This window comes from Cotesia glomerata, linkage group LG8 (assembly GCF_020080835.1).
Source record: "Cotesia glomerata isolate CgM1 linkage group LG8, MPM_Cglom_v2.3, whole genome shotgun sequence".
NCBI classification, from domain to species: Eukaryota; Metazoa; Arthropoda; class Insecta; order Hymenoptera; family Braconidae; genus Cotesia; species Cotesia glomerata.
Window position 1 is genome coordinate 5489359 of NC_058165.1, and position 21202 is coordinate 5510560.

General features: G+C 24.4%; 2 protein-coding genes across 6 annotated transcripts; one reads left to right on the top strand and one right to left on the bottom strand.

Annotated features, from left to right (window-relative positions):
- Window positions 1–2407: 2407 nt before the first annotated feature.
- On the top strand, window positions 2408–13210 carry LOC123270585 (nucleoporin NSP1-like). Of its 5 annotated transcripts, none has more exons than XR_006510637.1 (21): window positions 2408–2868; window positions 3164–3274; window positions 3360–3417; window positions 3511–3581; window positions 4963–5139; window positions 5460–5558; window positions 6542–6640; window positions 6727–6825; window positions 6959–7057; window positions 7241–7339; window positions 7455–7553; window positions 7627–7725; window positions 7808–7906; window positions 8141–8239; window positions 8308–8406; window positions 10673–10771; window positions 10853–10951; window positions 11186–11284; window positions 11356–11454; window positions 11526–11662; window positions 12751–12802. XR_006510637.1 is itself a non-coding variant. In XM_044736709.1 (21 exons), the coding sequence occupies exons 2-21, from the start codon at window positions 3166–3168 to the stop codon at window positions 13159–13161; spliced, it is 2145 nt and encodes a 714-aa protein (XP_044592644.1). In that variant the 5' UTR covers window positions 2412–2868; window positions 3164–3165; the 3' UTR covers window positions 13162–13210. The 5 variants fall into 5 exon arrangements, 4 of the variants coding, with proteins under 4 accessions (XP_044592645.1, XP_044592647.1, XP_044592648.1 ...); XM_044736709.1 differs by lacking the exon at window positions 11526–11662 and adding an exon at window positions 13078–13210 and having other exon boundaries at window positions 2412–2868; window positions 12751–13010; XM_044736710.1 differs by lacking the exons at window positions 11356–11454; window positions 11526–11662 and adding an exon at window positions 13078–13210 and having other exon boundaries at window positions 2409–2868; window positions 12751–13010.
- Window positions 13211–13995: 785 nt separating this feature from the next.
- Window positions 13996–17623, bottom strand: LOC123270376 (N-acetylglucosamine-6-phosphate deacetylase). The gene is made up of 7 exons (XM_044736391.1): window positions 17339–17623; window positions 16154–16428; window positions 15966–16095; window positions 15207–15295; window positions 14994–15138; window positions 14734–14910; window positions 13996–14199 (listed from the first exon to the last, which is right to left on the bottom strand). The coding sequence occupies exons 1-7, from the start codon at window positions 17532–17534 to the stop codon at window positions 14024–14026; spliced, it is 1188 nt and encodes a 395-aa protein (XP_044592326.1). The 5' UTR covers window positions 17535–17623; the 3' UTR covers window positions 13996–14023.
- Between the last annotated feature and the right edge of the window lie 3579 nt (window positions 17624–21202).

Consider the following 21202-nt stretch of genomic DNA (forward strand, 5'->3'; position numbering starts at 1 on the left):
CAAAATTGTCCTAAAAATATTAAAAAAATGTTCCAAAAATGTTCAATAATTGTTTCATCCATTAATTTCTAGACAAATCTACAGCTGTGCAAAAATAAATTATCTTCTTCAAAATCATTTAAAAACCGTTTAAAATTGTAGTAAAATTGTCATGAAATTGTGAAGTCTTCTGAAAATCTTCAAAAAAATACCTGAAATCGACGAAAAATTACTTAAACACACTATTTAAAAATTTTTAATTTTTTTTAAGATGTCCCAAAATTGTCCCAAATTGTGTCACGTTTGGATGTCCCACGCTTGGGACAATTTTTTTTTACATGGGACACCCTTCGCACTTTTCTTTCTCCCCTCTCTATTATAATCAGACTAATAACGAGATTCGAGTAAGAAAAAATAAAATTTTATTCTTCCATTTCTTCTTTTCTGACCGCGTCGATGAAATAGATTTTGGTAAAAACGGCCATCCATAATTCAGAAACAATCCTGAAAAATAATTTACTAATCAACAAAAATAGTTATATTACAGCATTTATTTTTTGATTCTGGTTAAAAAAATTTTTATTATTAAAATCAAAAAAGACTTATCGATTACCTCACTTTTTGACCGAACTTAGTCATTGTTTTTACGCCTTGAGAATATAATTAAATAAAATGACGGTAAGTCTGGTATACCAAAATAGGTGTTTAAAAAAAGTCAGATCATGTGTGGGTAGTTAATCCTACGTTTAAGAACACGACAATTATGTCATCTCGATAACAATCACGGTCAAACCAGTTTCCTATTATGGTTTATTCTTCGATCAATTTTAAATCACAATTATTTATATTATATTATTAACTGTAATATACGCAATTACGATGAAAATTAAGTTAATCGACATCTAAAAATTTTTATATTTTTTTTTAATGGAAAAAAATTATTACAAAAAAATAAAGAAAAATTTTCATTTGTAAAAAAACTTAAAAAGCTATGTGCAATTTTTTAAAAATATTTTTTAGTTTTAGTTTAATAAATTAAAAAATTAAAATGAAATGAATATTTTTTGCCAATTTATTTAAAACTTTGCAAACTTTTTCGGAAGTAGTATTTTCAAGTAAACCTACCTAGGTAGATGAAAAAAAGATGATTGAGAAACGCTAACCTTGCCTTGAAACTATGTTTCAAGACTCAATGTCAGCTTTAGTGGAGCCTTGATATTACTTTGCTTTATCTGATTATTAAATTATTAATCTTTAAGGCAATGGCCTGTATCGTTTAATTATTCATTACTTGAAGACGAATATTTTTGACGGTAATAAATGTCAATGTCATGTCTTTAGATACAGTACTTAGCTTGTTTATTGAACCATTTTTTAAGTAAGAAGAAAACTATAAAAAAGATTGTTGTTGCTTGGAAATTTTTCTACTTCATAAATGATAATTTCAATAACCCTTTTTTAGAGATCGTTCCGAAAAATTATTTCCCAAAAAATTTGATAAATTTTAATATATTACTAAAATTAATGGAAATTAAATTAGCTGACATTTGAAAATTTTTGTAATTTATTCTATTTAAAAATAAAAAGAAAAAATTTCACAAATAGAAAAGTTTAAAAATTGCACGCATGATTTTTAAAATTTTCTACCTGTGAAATTTTTTTAGAATAATTTTTCAATAAAATAAATTAAAAAAATTTTCCGAAGTTGGTTAATTTAATTTTCATATTTCAATTATATTAAAGTTAGCCGAAGATTTTTTTTTGATTTTTTTAATTTATTAAATTAGAACTAAAAAAATTTTTTTAAAAATTCCACTTATAGTTTGTTAAGTTTTTTACAAATGTAATTTTTTATTGATAATTTTTTCAATAAAAAAAGTTCTAAAAATTTTAGATGTCGACTAACTTAATATTCACTAAATGTTAAGTTAAAAGTTTTTTACAACGTTAAAATAAAATTTAAAAAAACTTTTATATCTAATAACAATATTTAGAACGCGGTGGCATGCCAGCAAAATTCATTGTAATGTGCGTATATATATTTAAATACATACTAATCTACATTAATCATCAAGGAAAATTGTAAATTTAATTTAGACGTAAATCGCTCATTAGTATATTGAGTGGCAACCGATCGAGTAATATGATGTCGGACGAGAACGATACAAATTAAGAAATGAATGTTCAAATAAAGGAAGAAAAGTGTTAAATTATGTGAAAATTCGTCGTTTTAAAATTTACACCTCAAAAATTTCGGAAATTTCTTTCATAAGCATAAAATAATGTTCTTCTCACAACGCACATGAGTAAAAATAAATTTAAAACAAGAAAATAATTCTAATAACTTTATTTTCTTGATTTGAGTAGAAAAATTCTTAAAATAAGAAATTCTTCTTGGTTTAAATAAATTTTACTTAATTCAAGAATTTTTCGTCTTGATTTAAGTTAATTTTTTTTTATAGCGCATAAATACATATTTTTGGTGGGGACACCCACAATTCCTAAAAAAACTGTGAAAAAAAAAATATATTTATCATCCGTAATTTAAAATCTTAAATTTTGTCGCGGTACTGCGCATGTATTTCTCAAATATCATCCCATAGGTAGAGGAAAAAGCGCGCATGCGGATAAAATTGACTTGTCTAAAGTAAGGCTCGCCAGATTTAAGAACATTTGTTGGATTTGTTGCAAGACTATTCAATCCAAGGATTGTGTTTCCTGTGAGTGTTATTTTCACATCAAAAAATTATCTTCGAAGTTTTTTGTGAGTTTAATTAAAATTTACATAGATTTCTTTTATTTATAAATAAATTATAAATAATATTGAAATCTTGTGGTATAACTAATAATTATAAAAAGTATTGTTAATCTTCATCAGATAATTAAAAGGTAAGTTTAAGTTTCACTTAAATTTTATTTAATTCAAATTAAAAAAAATATTTTTAATAAAAAACAATTTTTTTAATTAAAATTTCATTAATTTAATTTCAATAAATTTTAATTTTAAAAATTAATGCTAAAATTTTGGACAAAAAAAAATTTTTTATGAGTACTAAGTTAATTATTGCAACTTTTTTTTTTAATTGCATTTTTGTATGATTATTTTTATTAATTAATTGAAGTAATTCATTTTTTAATTCATTGAAGTCAATAATTTTAAAAATAATTAAGATTATTTATCTAGAAATGGGTGGCTTAGTACAACGACAATGGTCTCCAACAAAAAGACGAGGGCCGATCAGTGCTGAATTTCGAAGTCCCGGACCGGCATGTGTTTCTCTTCCCACACTCATAGGTTGTTTAAATAATAAAAATAATTCGCGATAAATTCCAAGATTGGAATAAAAATTTATTTATCAATATTTTTTTTTTTTTTCCAGGTAAAACTGTCCCCGATTCGAAACGAGGTCGAGCTCCAGCGTTTTCATTTGGTAGCCGGTAATTTGCTGCAAGCTATATTAAAGATGACATTTTAGTGTTTTTTTTTTTTTTATTTAGTAACAAGTGATTTATTTATTTTTATTTTTTCAGACATTCACTAAAAAATGAAAGTCCAGGCCCCGGACCAGGACAATATAATGTATCTGGCTTGAGCGCAAAAGGTAAATTTTTTTTTACAAAAATTTCGGATAAAAATTTAGACACTCAATCTAACAAATATTAGGAATTTTTTTAATAATTTTATAGCAATTAAATTATTATGAAAAAAAAATAAATAAAAAATTTCAAATATGAAAAATTAAAAAAAAAAATTTAGAAGCATTTTTTTTTTTTTTTTTATAAAGATTGAAAAATTAACAATTGACAGCTAAATTTAGTATCATTGAAAATAATTCAATTATTATTTATAAAGATATTGTTCTTTGACATTGAGATTCGAGTATATCGATCAAACTAACTAGAACGCGGTATAATAATGTATATTTATTATCTATATAGATAAAAAAAAAGTTTATTTTTTATGAATATATATTGAGTGTTATTGGGCTTTAGTATCAGTAAAATTTAATAATTTAATAATTTATTATATTATTTATTTAAATGCTTTGATTAGTTGATATTTATAATCATTAAAAGCTATAAAAAAATAAGCGAGTCATCAGTAGTTGTCTATATATGACACCATCTGACCTTGGTAATGAGAAAAACGGTCATGAAAATGTTAATCGGATTTTAATTGAAATCTTAAGTCATTTTACATACGTATTGTTTTATTTATCATTTGTTATTGAAATGTTTCATTGAATTTTAATTTATTACAGGTATAATATCATTTTTTTTGAAGTAAATTACTGAGAATTTTATACTGCAATTGTTTTAATTTAAAACTTAAAAATTATTGGAGTACTTAATAATAATAACATATTAGTTACAAAAATTTAAATTAAAAAAAATCTTTTGTAGTTTTAAAAATCTAATTTTTAAATTTACGCTTAAAAATTTAATTAAATATCCAATTTTAGTGTAATTATAAAAAAAATTCCGAATTTTGACTATAAAACTCTTAGATAATTCAGTTTGATTTAATTTGATACAATTGCGAGTTCTGTACGATGATTTTACGTAGAATTGTTGTCGGTCAAAGCAAAAAAGTCCTTTTTAACTTATTAGGGATAAAATTTTATTCAATTTTGAAATATATCTATATATTTTATACATATACTGAATAATAAAAATTTTATTTTTAACTCAGATTAAAAAACTAGCGCTTAAAAAATAAATGATTAAAATCTAACAAATATTCTCTAAAATTTTTTTAAAAATGAAATCCTAAAAATTTTAAAGCTCTGCAAACATTAAATAATCGATTAAAATAATGATTTTTATGATAAAATATTTTTTTAAACTAAAAATTAGATGCATATTTTTTTTTTTATTAAAAAAATTAATTCAATTTTTGTTTCTATTCTAAAGAAAATTTGTTATTTTCCCAATTGTAACTGATTAAAATAATTTTATAATTTTTTGATTAATTATTTTCAGGAAAAAATACTGCTCCAGCATTGTCGCTACATGGCCGTAATAAAGTAGACAAAATAGAATCCACCCCAGCTCCAGGAGACTACGACCCTCAAAAAGCAGAAAGTATAATCCTAGATAGTTCTCCAAAATATTCTTTTGGAGTAAAAGTACAAGTTGATAAAGTTAACTCGACGCCTGGTGAGTTATTAATTATCTTATTTAAATATTACTGAAAAAATCAAGCTTCAATTGCATTATTTCTTCTTTAATGCTGCCACAATCTCATCTGCAATTAGCGAATAGAAATAAATTTTTATTTCCAAAAAGTTATTTTGGCTCAAGAAAAGTGCGCGCATTTCACAATTCCCAACAAAAAAAAAATTACGGATCATATTTTTGATATTTCGCTTCATATTTTAAATCAGGGGTAAAATTCAGGATACTTTTTAAGTTTTACAATATTATAATTTCTTCTTGTTTATTTACACTAAGCTTATTGCTTTTTTTTTTTTACACAGCACCTGGAACATACTACCCCGAAAAAGTAAATTTCGATAAAGCACCTGAATATAGTTTCGGCTCAAAAACATCTATTGAAAGTCGAAATGATACACCAGGTATTGTAGTAAAATTCGTTATCTTATAAAAAATATTTATTGCACGCCTCATAAGCGAAGCGTTGAGGTAGTGCTCTACTCCCGACATGTAAAAAAGGAGTTTTCTAGAAACTAAAATTGATTTTTTTTTTACTTATATCGCACTTACAGGATAATATGAGTGCACTTATATCAAGTCAAATAATCTGTCAGGCACATAAAATATATTTCAATAACAATTATTTTTTTTAACATAGTAAGTAATAACATTAAAAATAATCTTTCCTGGACGTCCGTGTATCTGTGTTTATGGATCCGTGTATGTGCCAGGGAAATTGCTCGAAAAAATAATCCTACCGGAATAATTTTTTTTTTTATCATCTAAAGTAACACACTAAGGACTTTCTTAATTAATATGACCGTTCATTTCACTGTCGTTTAATTATTATTTATAAAAAACTAAGATACGACTGTGTATTTGTATATCTATAAATACATTTTATTATAGTATTTTTTTTCTTCACCTTAGAATTATTGCGCCACTAAACCATAGCAGAGTTTTCTGTTTTTTTATTATTTTGTTTTTTGTATTTTATTTCAATCAATTTTATTGTGGAAAATGAAATTATGAGGTGTGCATTTTTGGATTTTCCAAAATTTTTGATATTTCGCTTCAAATTTGACTTCGATTTTAAATTAGGGGAAAATTCTGGGTATTTATTAAAATTTACACACAATATTATAATTTATTATTTTATTTACAAGAATATTAAGTTAACCGACATCTACAAATTTTTATAAATTTTTTTATTAAAAAAATTATTACATAAAAATATGAAAAAAAATTTCATCTGTACAAAATTTGAAAAATTACACGTGCTATTTTTAAACAATATTTTTTAGTTCTAATTAAATGATTAAAAAAAATCAAAAAATTAAAAACGTCTGCTAACTTCTGTATTATTTTATTTACACTAAGTTTATTACTTTTTTTTTTTACACAGCACCTGGAACATACTACCCCGAAAAAGTAAATTTCGATAAAGCACCTGAATATAGTTTCGGCTCAAAAACATCCATTGAAAGTCGAAATGATACACCAGGTACTGTAGTACTTCTTTATCTCATTAAAAATACTTATAATTTATTTTCTATTACTATAAATTTTAAATTCTCTATTTTTCTTCAGCACCTGGGACGTATTACCCTGAAAACGTGAATTTAAGTAAAACATCAGAATTTAGCTTTGGCACTAAAACAATTGTTAGAAATCGAAATGATACACCGGGTAATTTATTAAAATATCTTAATATCTTAATTATAAATTATAAATCTAATTAATCTTAATTAATCAAAAATTATAATTTTTTGTTCTTTATTTTCTTTGTTAAATTATTATCTAAATTTGCTCATTTATACAGCGCCTGGAACGTATTATCCTGAGAATGTTAATTTAGATAAAACACCAGCGTATACTTTTGGGTCAAAAACACCCATTGAAAATCGTAATGATACACCAGGTATTTTTTTTTGTTTTTTCGGGTGATCATATATAATCCACAGTAAAAAATTTTGTGTTAAAAATTTTTATGTTAAATATTTAATACTTTTTTTGCGTAAATTTTAACAAAAGTGTTAAATATTTAAGAAATTTTTTTTGTATAAATTTATTATTATTTTTCACGATTTTTTTTTATATGTAGCTCCAGGATTTTACTCTCCAGAAAAAGTAAATTTAGATAAATCATCAGAATTCAGTTTTGGATTAAAAACACATATTGTAAATCGAAATGATACACCAGGTATTTTATTATTTTTTTTTTTAAGGAAAAATTTCTTCGCTGATTGAAGAAATAATTTTAAAATATAAAATTGTGTTGTTTTTTATTTCTCATTATCAAATTTTTAATTATACAGCACCTGGGACGTACTACCCTGAAAAAGTAAATTTAGATAAAACACCAGCGTATACTTTTGGGTCAAAAACACCCATTGAAAATCATAACGACACACCAGGTATTTTTTTTTATTTTTTCTGTAATTAAATGAGATTAATTTATTTATTTTTTTTTTACGTTTTTTTGTAAAGCACCTGGAACATATTATCCGGAAAACGTTAATTTAGATAAATCCTCAGAATTTAGCTTTGGTTTAAGAACAGCTATTAAAAATCAAAATGATACACCGGGTAATTTATGAAAATATCATATACAAAAATACATTTTTTAAAATTTTTTATTAATATAGAAATAAAATTTTTATTTATACAGCACCTGGGACGTACTTTCCTGAGAAAGTAATTCTAGACAGCACACCGGCATATTCATTCGGCGCAAAAACTTCTATTGAAAAGTGTAACGATACTCCGGGTAATTTATTATGAAAATATAATTCTGAATTAAAAATATTTTTTTAATTTTTAACAATTAAATTACACTAAAGAAAATTTAGCAAAAAAATTTCCCATGTAGAAAAAAAAAATTTTAAAACCAAATTTTTTAAAATATTTTTTTTTTTAAATATTTGATTCGTTAAAAAAATTTTAAGAATTAAGTTAGATGTCTGGTAATTTTTTTTCCAAAATTAAATTTTTTTTAATGTAGCACCTGGAGCGTACTTTCCTGAGAAAGTAAATCTAGATAAAACACCAGCGTATGCATTTGGCGTTAAAACATTTATTGAAAATCGTAACGATACGCCAGGTATTTTTTTTTATTTTTTCTGTAATTAAATGAGATTAATTTATTTTTTTTTACGTTTTTTTGTAAAGCACCTGGGACATATTACCCGGAAAATGTGAATTTAGATAAATCATCAGAATTTAGTTTTGGTTTAAGGACAACAATTAAAAATCAAAATGATACACCGGGTAATCTATCAAAATATTTTATGCATGGGGCATTCCATAGTGACTGGTGGGACATTTGACTCTGGAATTCCATCAATTATAAGCTATAATTATGGGACTGAAACTTATACTATAGTAAAATTTATCTTATAATACAGAAGAATAACTAATTAACAACATCCCTTTGTCAAAAACCTAAACCTCGATTACTTTTTAAGTTTCTCGTAATTATCATTTGACTGAGTGTGACTGGTGGGACTAAGAAAAATCCTTCTCTCTCTCCGCGGTATACTTAAAGTCCAATTTCAGTTCGACCATTAAACTTTTAAAAAATACTTCCCTCTCAATACAAAATTTATCTTACAAACATTCAATATTATGAAGAATTAGACTGATTACCTATATAGAAACAATTAAAAAAATTTGTTTTTATTGTGACTGGTGGGACAGGCATTTGCGACTGGTGGGACAAGTACAAAATGTCTACATCAAGTTGTTTATTAAAAAGACTTTTATACTATTTCAACCTTAGAAACATTATTTTTTATATATTTAACTACAAATTATTTAGGATAATTAAAAAAAAACTAATTAAAAAACACAAATAAAGGATTTAGCATGCTGACAACACGATCTTGATAAATTTAGGTGTTAATTAATAACGAACATTAAAAAATTTGTTCTTAAAACTATTAAAACAACATTTGACTCGGATACAAGTTAGTACGGCTGAAAAGTTATATACTAGGTGTAACGTCCACGTTTTCAAAAATTATAAAAATAAATAATTTATTTGTCCCCGGCTCGAAATTTGCTCGCCGGAGTCCAGGGTCATAAACGGGGATTACATTATCAATAACAAAATATAAACAAAACACTTCATTTTAAATAAATCAAAGAAAAAGGAAAACCTCTTTATTGGCCTGATCATGTTAATAAACGATATAAACAAATTAAACAATATAAACAATATATTAGAACACTCTTTTCACACATATTCGCGGTTCAAAATCACGAACTAACTTTCAAGAGCTGGTTCCCCGCTTCCCCAGGAGACTAGCCGTCACTCCTGGGCCCAAACCTCTACCCCGAGAGCGAATGGAGAGTGTCCTCTTCGCCCCCACCTACACGGCTTATGATCACCTACCGTACCTCAGCTGAAGGCTTCGGCACGGGGAGAAGCACTTTCATCCGGTCGGTTCATGATACTTACCTGGGCCTTGGTCAGACTCCAGGTAGAGTATCATCCTCTGGAATTACTTGGTGAAGAGTATTCGCCCGAGTAATTCTCCCGAGAAAGAATTGCTTGCTTTATCGAGCCAAATTTTGGCGTTTATCATTTTTCCTCCAACTCTCTTGTAACGAACCGGAAGGGTCGTTTTAGACACCTGTCCGGTGCCCTCGAACTAGCATTCAAAAATAATTATTTATTATTTTAGTCGTAATTTCTTTCATTTTTTATCCATTCGTTTCGCCAAATTCTAAGTTTTTATTTTCGAAACTCAATTCTTTATTATTTTAATTGTAATTTCCTTCATTCTCTATCCATTCGTTTCGTCAAATTCACAATTCTTTATTATTTTAATTGTAATTTCCTTCATTCTCTATCCATTCGTTTCGTCAAATTCACAATTCTTTATTATTTTAATCGCAATTTCTTTCATTATATATCCATTCGTTGATTTTCCATACTAAATTGTCCTCGGGACTTATAAAATCTTCGCTTACCTAAATTATTTCTTACAAAATAATAATCGTCATTTCTTTCATTTTATATCCATTCATCGCTTTCCCATACTAAATCTTGTTCGGAACTTAGAATAATTTTCCCAGTCTTTTAATTTCTTTTACAATTAATTCGCTCGGCTTCGTAATAATTTCTCACACGCTTAATTTCTTAATTTTAATCATACCTTCAGTAACAATAATATAAAATTATTAACTAAATAAATACAATAATTAAATAATAATCGCCGCACTAATAACAATAATTGTTTCTATTAATTTTTAAGTAATTAATAAAAAATAAACTAAAATACTTAAATACAAAAAGTAAAATTTGGGTCATATAGGAGAGAAAAATCGATTTTCTTATTGATTAAAAAAATTTTTCTTTACAAATCCGTAAAATATAAACTTTTAATAATATATTAGGACTAAATTAGAATGAGTTAGAGAAATTTAAAAATTTTAATCATTTTCCCGTTTCGCATGGAATGCCCCTCATACAAAAATACAATTTTTTTCTTTTTTTGTTAATATATAAATAAAATTTTCATTTATACAGCACCAGGTGCGTACTTTCCTGAGAAAGTAAATCTAGATAAAACACCAGCGTATACATTTGGCGCTAAAACATTTATTGAAAATCGTAATGATACACCAGGTATTTTTTTTTATTTATTTTTAAGCAATTATGTGAAATTTTATTAATCACTTTTTTACGTTTTTTTTTTTTTTTCTGTAGCACCTGGAACATATTACCCAGAAAAAGTAAATTTAGATAAAACATCTGAATTCAGTTTTGGCTTAAAAACAATTGTTAGGAATCATAACGACACACCGGGTAATTTATCAAAATTTCACATAAAAATTATCTGTTTTTTTTTATGATACAAAATATAACAAAAAAAATTTTTTTGACTTTCATAACAATTAAATTTATTATTAAAAAAATCCACATTTAAAAATTAAATTGAAAAATTCTGCGAATTTTTTAAAATATTTTTTTTATCATAATTTGTTATAAAAATTGAAAAAAATTTTCAGATTTTAATATCAGAAATTTGTATTTATACAGCACCTGGAACATACTCTCCTGAGAAAGTGAATTTAGATAAAACACCAGCGTATACTTTTGGCTCAAAAACACCCATTGAAAATCATAATGATACACCAGGTATTTTTTTTATTTTTATTTTGTACATTTTTTACATCCGATCTATTTTTTAAAATTATTTCTTCGCACAGCTCCTGGATTTTACTCCCCGGAAAACGTGAATTTGGAAAAGTCACTAAAATTTAGCTTCGGCTTAAAATTATCACCCGAAAATGGAAATAATTTTCCAGGTATTTTATTTTAATGCTAAAATTAAAAAAAAAAAATTTGGATTTTTTTAAAATTTGAAAATAACTTTTAGGAATTTTAATGACTTGATATCATACACTATCAAGATTGTTGAAGAAATCGTCTTTAATGACTAATGCTTTTCATCTTTGAAACATAATAATATTTATCATGAAAAAGCACAAGCAACATCTGTGACTAACTATGATTGTAATTATTAATTATAGTAATAATATTGCTTTACTAACAAATGATCAATAATATAAAAATATATAATTTTTAAATAATAAGATGATATAAAAAAAATTTATGATTTTTTTTAGAGTAATTTTCTTTGCATGCAATTAAAGAAAAATTTTAATTAATCAATTTTAAGCACCGTGCTTTATAATAAAGATAAAAAATACAAAGAAGATATATTTCTACTTTGTATTTTTTTTTACGCATGACTGTAAGTGTCTCTTATCTTCACTTACATAATTTCATAGTAATTCATGCTTGGCTAATAATTTTAACTTGCATTTTCTTCTTTCATAGTGATCTTCAGTAAATAAAATTTAAAAAAATTTTGAAATTAAAGTTAGCAGTCTTGGTCATTTTTTAATTTTTTTTGAACAATTAAATTTATTTTTAAAAAAATTGCATTTTTAGTTTTTTTTTTTAATTTCGACGTCGATTTTTTGCCATAATTTATTTATTAACAAAACTCTAAAAATTATGAAATATCTGCTAAATTAATTTTCATAAAATTTTGACATTAAAGATCGCAGTCTTAGCCATTTTTTAATTTTTTTTAACAAATAAATTTGTTTTGAAAAATTATTTAAAAAAAATTGCATTTTTAATTTTTTAAAATTTCTTCATGTCAATTTTTTTTGCCATAATTTATTTGTTAAAAAAATTATTAAATATCTGCTAAATTTTTATTTTTTTTTTTTTAATTTGTTTAAAGTCGCATAAACTCGTTTTATTTTTTGGGCTGAGCAAAATATAATACATTTAAATATTGAAAATATTCATTGGTGTACGCCGGACTCGAACCCGGTCCAATGCTTTGGTAAGCAAGGGTCGGATCCGATAGGGCTACTGCGTGCTATATTCTGCTAAATTAATTTTTATTAAAAAATTCGATTTTTTTTTAATTTGTTTATGTAACGTCGCTTTAACCATTTGGTCAAAAATGAGATTGTGGAAGCTTAACAAAGTAAATTAGCTTTTTTTTATTGAGCAAAAATTTTTTTGTAATTTAATATAATAAATATTCAATACTGAAGATGATTGATATTTTTTATGAGCAGCTCCGAATGTTTACACCATACCTTCAGCATTCGGCGCTACTAAAGAAGGCAATAAAAAAACTGCACCAGCATACTCGATTGCTAGCCGGCAAAAGACATTCACCGATGACCGTATTTTAGTCCCTGGGCCTGGAACTTATGAATCTATTGATACCGATATTGTGAGAAATAAAAGTGCAGCTTATAGTATAAGCAGCCGATATTCGCTACCTACCGATCAGATGAAAGTTCCAGCTCCTGGAGTTTATTGTCCTGAAAAAGTATGAGTTAAATATAGTAAAATACATTTTTTAAAATTTTTTCTAAATTTTTTTCTTGCCTTTTCAGGTTCTATTGAATTTGCCACCGGCTCATACTTTCGGTATAAAACATTCTCCGTATATTTGTAATCTCAAAGATGCAGTTTATTGAGAGATTCTTCCTTTGAATATTTTTAACTGTTAATGTTAAGTACACTGAGGAAAAATTTATTTAAAAAAAATATAAGCAATTTTGTGATAAAAAAATGAATTTGTTTTAAAATTTAATTTTTTAATTTATTTGATTTTGAAAAAAATAATTTTAGATAAACAACTTGCAAATTTTCATCCAATTTTTTTTTTTATTTTTTTAAATCTATAAAACTTTTTTTCAATAAGAAAGTATAAGAAAAATTTTTATTTCTTTAGCTAATAAATATAATTATAAAAAATTTTATTCTTGTAGTAACTTTTTTGGTTGAAAAAAATTTTTCTAGATTTGGGAAAAAAAAACTTTTTTTAATTCGCAAGTTATGTAATTAAAAAAACTTTTTTTTTTCTTAAATTTACTGTGGAAAAAATTTTTATTTCTTCAACTAAAAAATGAAATTGTTTTAAATTTACAAAAAAATTAATTTTTATCATATTTTTTTTTTAAATAAATTTTTTTTTCTTAGTGTATTAATATTTAATACTTAAATTACCATTTTAAAAAACTAATTACAATATTGTTGTATTCCATTTCATTATTAAATAATTCTTCGATTTATAACATATTAATTTTTGTTAAAAACATGTTCATTGTTTAAAATAAAGTTATTTTATATGTTTAGTTCGTTGAAATTATTTAAAAATTATACATTTTTAATATATATAAAATATTTATTTTTTAAAATCGAAACACATTTGTAATTCTAAAAAGTTTATACTAAAATTAAAAATAGGTTTTAAATTTGATTATAAGAAAATATAAATTCTTAAAAAACATATAAATGCACCCATTTGATTTCATTTAATTAAAAATATTAAATATTTTATTTTGTGTAAACACATTCACCAGCAATCCAAGTAGAAACGAGATCTAAATTATCGTTTAGCAATAAAAAATCTGCATCAGCTCCAAAGTTGAGTGTCCCTTTTTGTGAATGGATTTCAAGCGCTCGTGCTGGGTGTAAAGTTGCAGCCTCCAGAGCATTTACTATTGAGCAACCTATGAGAAAATTACTATTACTTAAATATGTAAAATTTTTCATAAAGAAGCTATCGATCGATAAAATAGTCAAGTATTTAAAATTTTATTTAAATCTGAAAATTTTTATTAAAAAAAAATATTTTATTAGTCAATTTCTGAAAGTATGACTATTTAAAATAAAGAATTTTTTTTTTAACTTATAAATTTTTTTCGGTTATAAAAAATTAATTTATTGAAAATTTTAAACAATTTTATTTTTTAGCTGAAGAAACAAAAATTTTTTTCACGATAATTTTTCTTGCTAAAAAAAATTCTTCTAGATTTGAAAAAATAATTTTAGATATACAATTTGCGAATTTTTGTCTAAAAAAATTTTTTTCCAAATCTAAAAAAATTTTTTTCAACAAGAAAGTTACTGTAAAAAAAAATTCGTAATTCTTCATTTAAGAAATAAAATTGTTTAAAATTTTAAATAAAGTAATTTTTTATAACATTTTATTAAATATATTTTTTTTTCCGCGCATGAGTAATGTAAAATTATGAAAAAATTACCTGTAGCTTCTTTGAAAAATTTAACACATTCCGTCATAGGTGCAATACTTCCACACAAAGTATTCGTATTGGCTATATAAGCTTGATTAGATTTTATTTCTATTTCAAGTTGACCAAGTTGATGCAAGCCTTCTTGCAATCCAAGAGCAGAAATAGCGTCAGTGACAAGTATAAGACCTGCCAAGAGTAATTAATTATAAATTTATCTTCTATAAAAAAAAAATACTTGAGCTTCAAAAAAATTTCAATGAAGATAATACCTTCTGGATGGGTTCTATGAGCAATACGAAGTGCCGCCGGATGAGTATGAACTCCGTCGGCAATAATACCAAAGTAAACCTTTTTCGACGGTGGAATTTGGTCAGATGTTAAAAGACCTACCAGGCCTGGATCTCTATGATGGAACTATTAAATAATAATAATTACCACTTGTGACTGATAGTAAGAAAAAAAAAATTAGATAATAAAATTACCGGCAGCATTGCATTGAAAAGGTGTGTTATTAATGACGCTCCATTTTTTACTGCGTTTTCTCCTTGATTTAGGTTCGCCACCGAATGACCTAAAAATAAATAATAATAAAATAAATAATTAAATTACACATTCAATAATGATGAAAATTAAATGAGCCAACATTTAAAAATTTTTAGAATTTTTTTTATTGAAAAAATTATTATAAAAAAATTTCATTTGTAAAAAACTATCAGCGCAATTTTATAAAAAAATATTTTTTAGTTCTAATTTAATAAATTAAAAATAATCAAAAATTTTGGCTTTAGTATTATTAAAATTGCGTAATTTATTATAAATTTTTATAATTTATTTTATTGAAAATTATTTTTAAAAAATTAAAAGAAAAAATTTCACATGTAAAAAATTTTAAAAATTATACGGGCAATTTTTTAAAATCATTTTTTTAGTTCTAATTTAATTAATAAAAGAAAAATAAAAAATTTATAAACGTCGGCTAATTTTAGTATCATCAAATAATGACATTGAAATTTGCAGACACTTTACAGAAAATTTTTTAATTTTTTTTTTCCAATAATAAATTAGATCTAAAAAATTATTAAAAAAAAAATTGCATTTATAATTTTTTAGGGTCTAAAAATGGAATTTTTTAAATAAATTTTTATGGCTATAATTTTATTAGTTAGAAAATTTCTTAAAATTATTAGAAGTCTCTCAATTTCAGTATCATATTAAATATTATTTTTTGATTTTTTTTTTACCTAAAGACACCTTTATATTTCTGTCGCATAATGCTTTGATAATTTCCGAAGAATTCTCGAGTTCAGGTGCTAGTGTTAGGTAACAAACATTCTCAAGACTTCCATAAACGTCGACAATTGATTGGAATCCCTGAAAAGAAATTAAAAATTAATTTACAAAGTTCATTTAATTTATTAAAGCTACCTACTTTATTCAATTGTTTTATGTATATTTCTTGGTGTGCACCTTTTTTTGTCGGACTAATAAATGGACCTTCAACATGTACACCCAGAACAGTAGCACCATGTGCACCACCAGGAGATTTTTTTATCTTCGGCAATATTTTGTGGTAAGTTTCAGGAGAAGATGTAACTAAAGTCGGACAGAATGATGTCACACCATGGGCTAATAATTGTTTAGCGACTTTAGTGATCCCATCTTCGACATTGTCAACGTTGTATGAAAAGTCAATGCCAAAGCCTCCTGTACAGTAATAGAAGGCAATTAGTTAATTATTGTAACAAATTAGATATGAAGAAAAAAAATAGACGTTTTTAATAAAAATTAATTTAGCAGATATTTTATAATTTTAAGAATTTTTTAACAGTAAATTATGGCAAAAAAATAAAAAAAGAATTGACATCTTAAAATTTTAAATAATTAAAAATTCAATTTTTTAAAAATAATTTTTTGGAATAAATTTGTTTGTTAAAAAAATTAAAAAATAGTCGAGTGATTGCTAACTGTAATGTCATACACTTTTTATGATACTGACATTAACAGAGATCTATCAATTTTTTGGATTTTTATAACTAAATTAAAAAATTTTTTAGCAATTAAATTACATTAAAAAACTATTTACAAAAATTTTCACTAATAATAATTATTTTTTCAATTTTTGCATGTGGAGTTTTTATAAACTTTTTTTTTTATAATATTTTATTGCTATAAAATTATGAAAAAATTTCTAATAAATTATTATAAAAAATCTGAATTAAAAAATTCGACATCTAGATATTGAAAAAAATTACGAATGCAAATTTTAAAAAAATATTTTTTTTTTGTAATTAATTAAAAAAAAAAAATGTCATCTGATTCAGAAAGATGATTTGAAATGTTTTTCTTTATGTTAATAGTATATCTATATAGTATTCAAATCAGATACTTTTAAATTATTTCAAATCATCCTAAATCGTTTCAAATTAGATTTCTTAATCAAGGATGTCTACATAATTTTTGATTTTGCTTGATATATTAAATTAGAATTAAAAAATATTTTTTTTTTAAATTACTCAGTTTTTAAAAAATTTTTACAATTAAAAATTTTTATTAATAAAAATAATTATAAAAATTTTCAAATGTCAGCTAACTTAATTTTCAAGATTAATTTTACCATTTATTTGGATTTCAATATATCCTGGAGAAATAATAGCATTATGACAGTCGATACTTTTATCAGCTTTAACTTTTTCATCGAAGAACAATCTTTCTGGATCAACAATTATTCCGTTGCGCACCCACAAATTATCATTTATTAACTTTCCATTTCTTAGTAATCGACAATTAAAGAATTGTTGTAAGTTATACATTTTAAAAACTAAAAAAATATATTTTAATGGAGCTAAATTTTGTTTTCTGCATCTGCAATAATAGTAGATGTAATTTATAACAATGTAAGTATTGTCAATAAATAAAATAAAAATTATCATTAAAATATAATGAACAACTTTATTGACAGTTTTGAGATAAATATTTATTTGTAAATGTACATGCATACATGTATATATTATCTATGTATATCTCTATATATATATATATATATATATATATATATGTACATGTAGTGTAAGTATGTTTTTTTCGTGATTAAAATGAATTATATGTATCTGGGGCATTAATTTTCAATTGTTTTAGATAACGTGAATTTTAAAAAAAGTGTAAATAAACACTGTATAAAACAATACTTATAAATAATTAAAAAAATTCCATAATAAAATTGAGATTAAATGTATGTGAAACCAATCTATTCGTGATGTGATTGGTTGAAAATATTTATTCTCATTCTGATTGGTTGAAAGTGAATATAATATACATAAACTACACATAAATATATCATGACCATAAATATGAGGCGCGCGCTTGCGCGCGCAAATTTGAATTCTAGTTAAAAAAAATGGAGCATAATAAAAAAATTATAGAAAAAGAATGTTTGTAAAAATAAACAAAATAAACATCTGTCAAATTAATAAACACACTCCATCTAGTGTAAAAAATTGGGGTCATCTGAGTGATCCGAACGGAAATGTAGCCAATGTAAGAATTGTAAAGGAATTAAAAAAATAAGTAGTTATTTAATTTGAAATTATTTATTTTTCTTTGTAAAATAATTTTATTTTTTTATTATATAAAATAGTAAAATCAGACTGTTTGGAAGATTACAGGATATAGTTTATTTTCATTTAAGGTAGTTAGGTCCAAAAAGTAAAAATTCAAGAAATCTCCCAGACTCCGTATAGAAGTAGTTAAATACATAATACATACGCTGTTAAAATTTAGAGATGATTTACCACGTCAAACCGAAGATAATTGCAATTGAAAATGACATTTTTACACAGGCGGTATGGGACAAGAGAGAGAAAACCGCGAAGTTTTATTATTTTTGTATTGAAGAAATTTTAAGAATTTCACGAAAAACTAATATTACTTAGATTAATACATGTATAATTACCCTACAAAATTCTGGAATTCTCTACCACATAGTTTTTGAGAAATCATTGATAAACTAGTAAAGTAAACGAATAAAGTCATGCGTGGAAGTAAGTGAGCAATAGCCCGTAAGAGAGGCAATTTTAATAATTTTTCTTATTTAAAAAATTATTTTAATAAAATTCCACCTATAAGTAAAAACTTTGAAAAATTCTGAAAAAAATTTTTTTAAATTTTCATTTGAAAAAAAAATTAAAAACTGTTAAAAGTTTGCTGATTTTATTATTAGAAAATAAATTAAAGAAAGAAAAAATTTTATTCTAAGGTAAAAGCCCCAATTATTGACGGGGGTCTAAATATTGACACCCTAAATTATTTTTAAATATATTAAATTATCTGTAATAAGAATAACGATCAAATAAATTTTTATTAAATTCTAATTAATTAAAAAATTGAAAAAAATCACATTCAGTTCAAAATATTAAATATTAATTATTAAAAAAAAATGAAGTTAGCATCAGTTCATCAAATCAGCTTACGAGCGTCTATTTTCTTAACAACTTTGGTTAGAAAAGCATTTTTTTTAACTGCCGAGTTTAAATTAATTTTTTCATGTAATTTTATGATCTATTTTTTTTTTAATTAACAATATATGAAATATTTATAAAATTAAATAATCGAAATTAATTGTATGCTTTATGATATTTAAATAATGGGAGTCAATAACTAGTTCATAATTTTTATGGTGAATCCCATATTGACAGCCAGTCAACAGCGCTATGACGCCTTTTTTTTTAAGTATAAAATACGTTATATACGCGATTATATTCAAGCCCTCGCGGTTTTTAAAATACCGTAAATTTTCGGTATTAATGCGTTTACCATAAATTAACCGTTATAATTCTGAAATAATACGGTATTTCTGTGGTTATTTTGGCCAGTTTTTTTACTATAGTTATACAGCATTTCTACCGTACTTTTGCTGCAAAGTTCAGAAATAATACCATAAAATTACCGTAAAACTATAGAACTTTTACCGTAAACAATTTATGTATTAACTATAATATTACTATAATTTTACAATAATAAAATGGTATTTCTACGGTAAAAATACCAAAGATATACTGCAATTTTACCGCGTTTATACTGATATAACTAACGATATAATGCTTTCTACCATAAGATGGACGGTTGTGTTCATACTCGGTGAGTCTTATTAGGTGACTGAGTAAAAAGATACGGATAGTGTTTCTGATAGCTCAACTGGTAGAGCCTTCGAGGCGTAACTAGATGATCCGGGTTCGAATCCCGGTTTGGACTAAAAAAAATGATAATAATAATAAAATCAGAGAAATTAATTTATCAACCTCTTAAAAATCAATCATGATAATTTATAATATTATAAAAAAAAATTTTAAGCTATTGAAAAATAGTAGTAAAGCAGCATATTTTTGGTATTTTGCCGGTAATAGAAAGTAGGGATCTTCTTTTCCGGTTTTTTGCTGCAATAGTGCCGCAGATATACAGTAAATATGCGGTACATTTACGGTTTAAATGCTGTAAATATACCGTAATTTTTCTATTTTATTGCCGTAAATATTCTGAATTTATTTCGTAGTTTTTTCGTAATAACTCGACAAAAAAACTGGCTAAAATAACTGAAGTATTACGGTAAAAATACAGCATTTATATCGTATAAATACCGAATCTTTACGGTATTTCCAAAACCGTGAGGGAGGCTTTTAACTGTCAAATAACTCGGCGTGTTTTAGTGTTAAATAAGTTTTTAAATAAATTGTTATATTTTTCATAATAATTATTCATTCATAGAAATTATTATTAATTAACTTTAATAATATTGATTACTTTATATCAAGTTTTGATAAATAACAATATAACCAAATGATTCGACGCATGTGCAGTAGGGGCGTCAATAATTGGGGTTACGGTACGTCAATAATTAGATCAATCAGTTTTTTAACCCGTCAATAATTGGTGTATCCAGATCATATATTTAATTATTTAAAATTAATTAGTAAATATCACTGATTATCATTTTAAAAAAAGAAATTGATTAGTTAAAACATTACTGAAGAAATTACCACAAACAAAATTCATCGATATATATTTATATTTGATTGTTTAAAAAAAATAAAATCATAACTTTGTCTCTTATAGCGTCAATAATTGGGGCTTTTACCTTACCTCATTACTGAAATTATTTTTTAATAAAATAAAAAATAATTTTTTTAATTATACTAATTAAGGGCCAGTTTTTCAACCCCGGGTTTAAGTATTTTATCATTGTGAATATATCTATATATAATATAGATATATAGATATAATCACAATGATAAAATACTTAAACCCGGGGTTGAAAAACTGGCCTTAAAGAAATTTTAAATATTTAAAATTAACGCTTAAAAACCAGTAGTGTCACCTGGATGCGAATAAAAATATCACAATAGTTTGCTTGTCAAAAGAGTAAAAAAGGTGCTTCAAGGCGAACGCATATGCGAAAAATACGTTTCAAGAATGTTTACAAAAATTT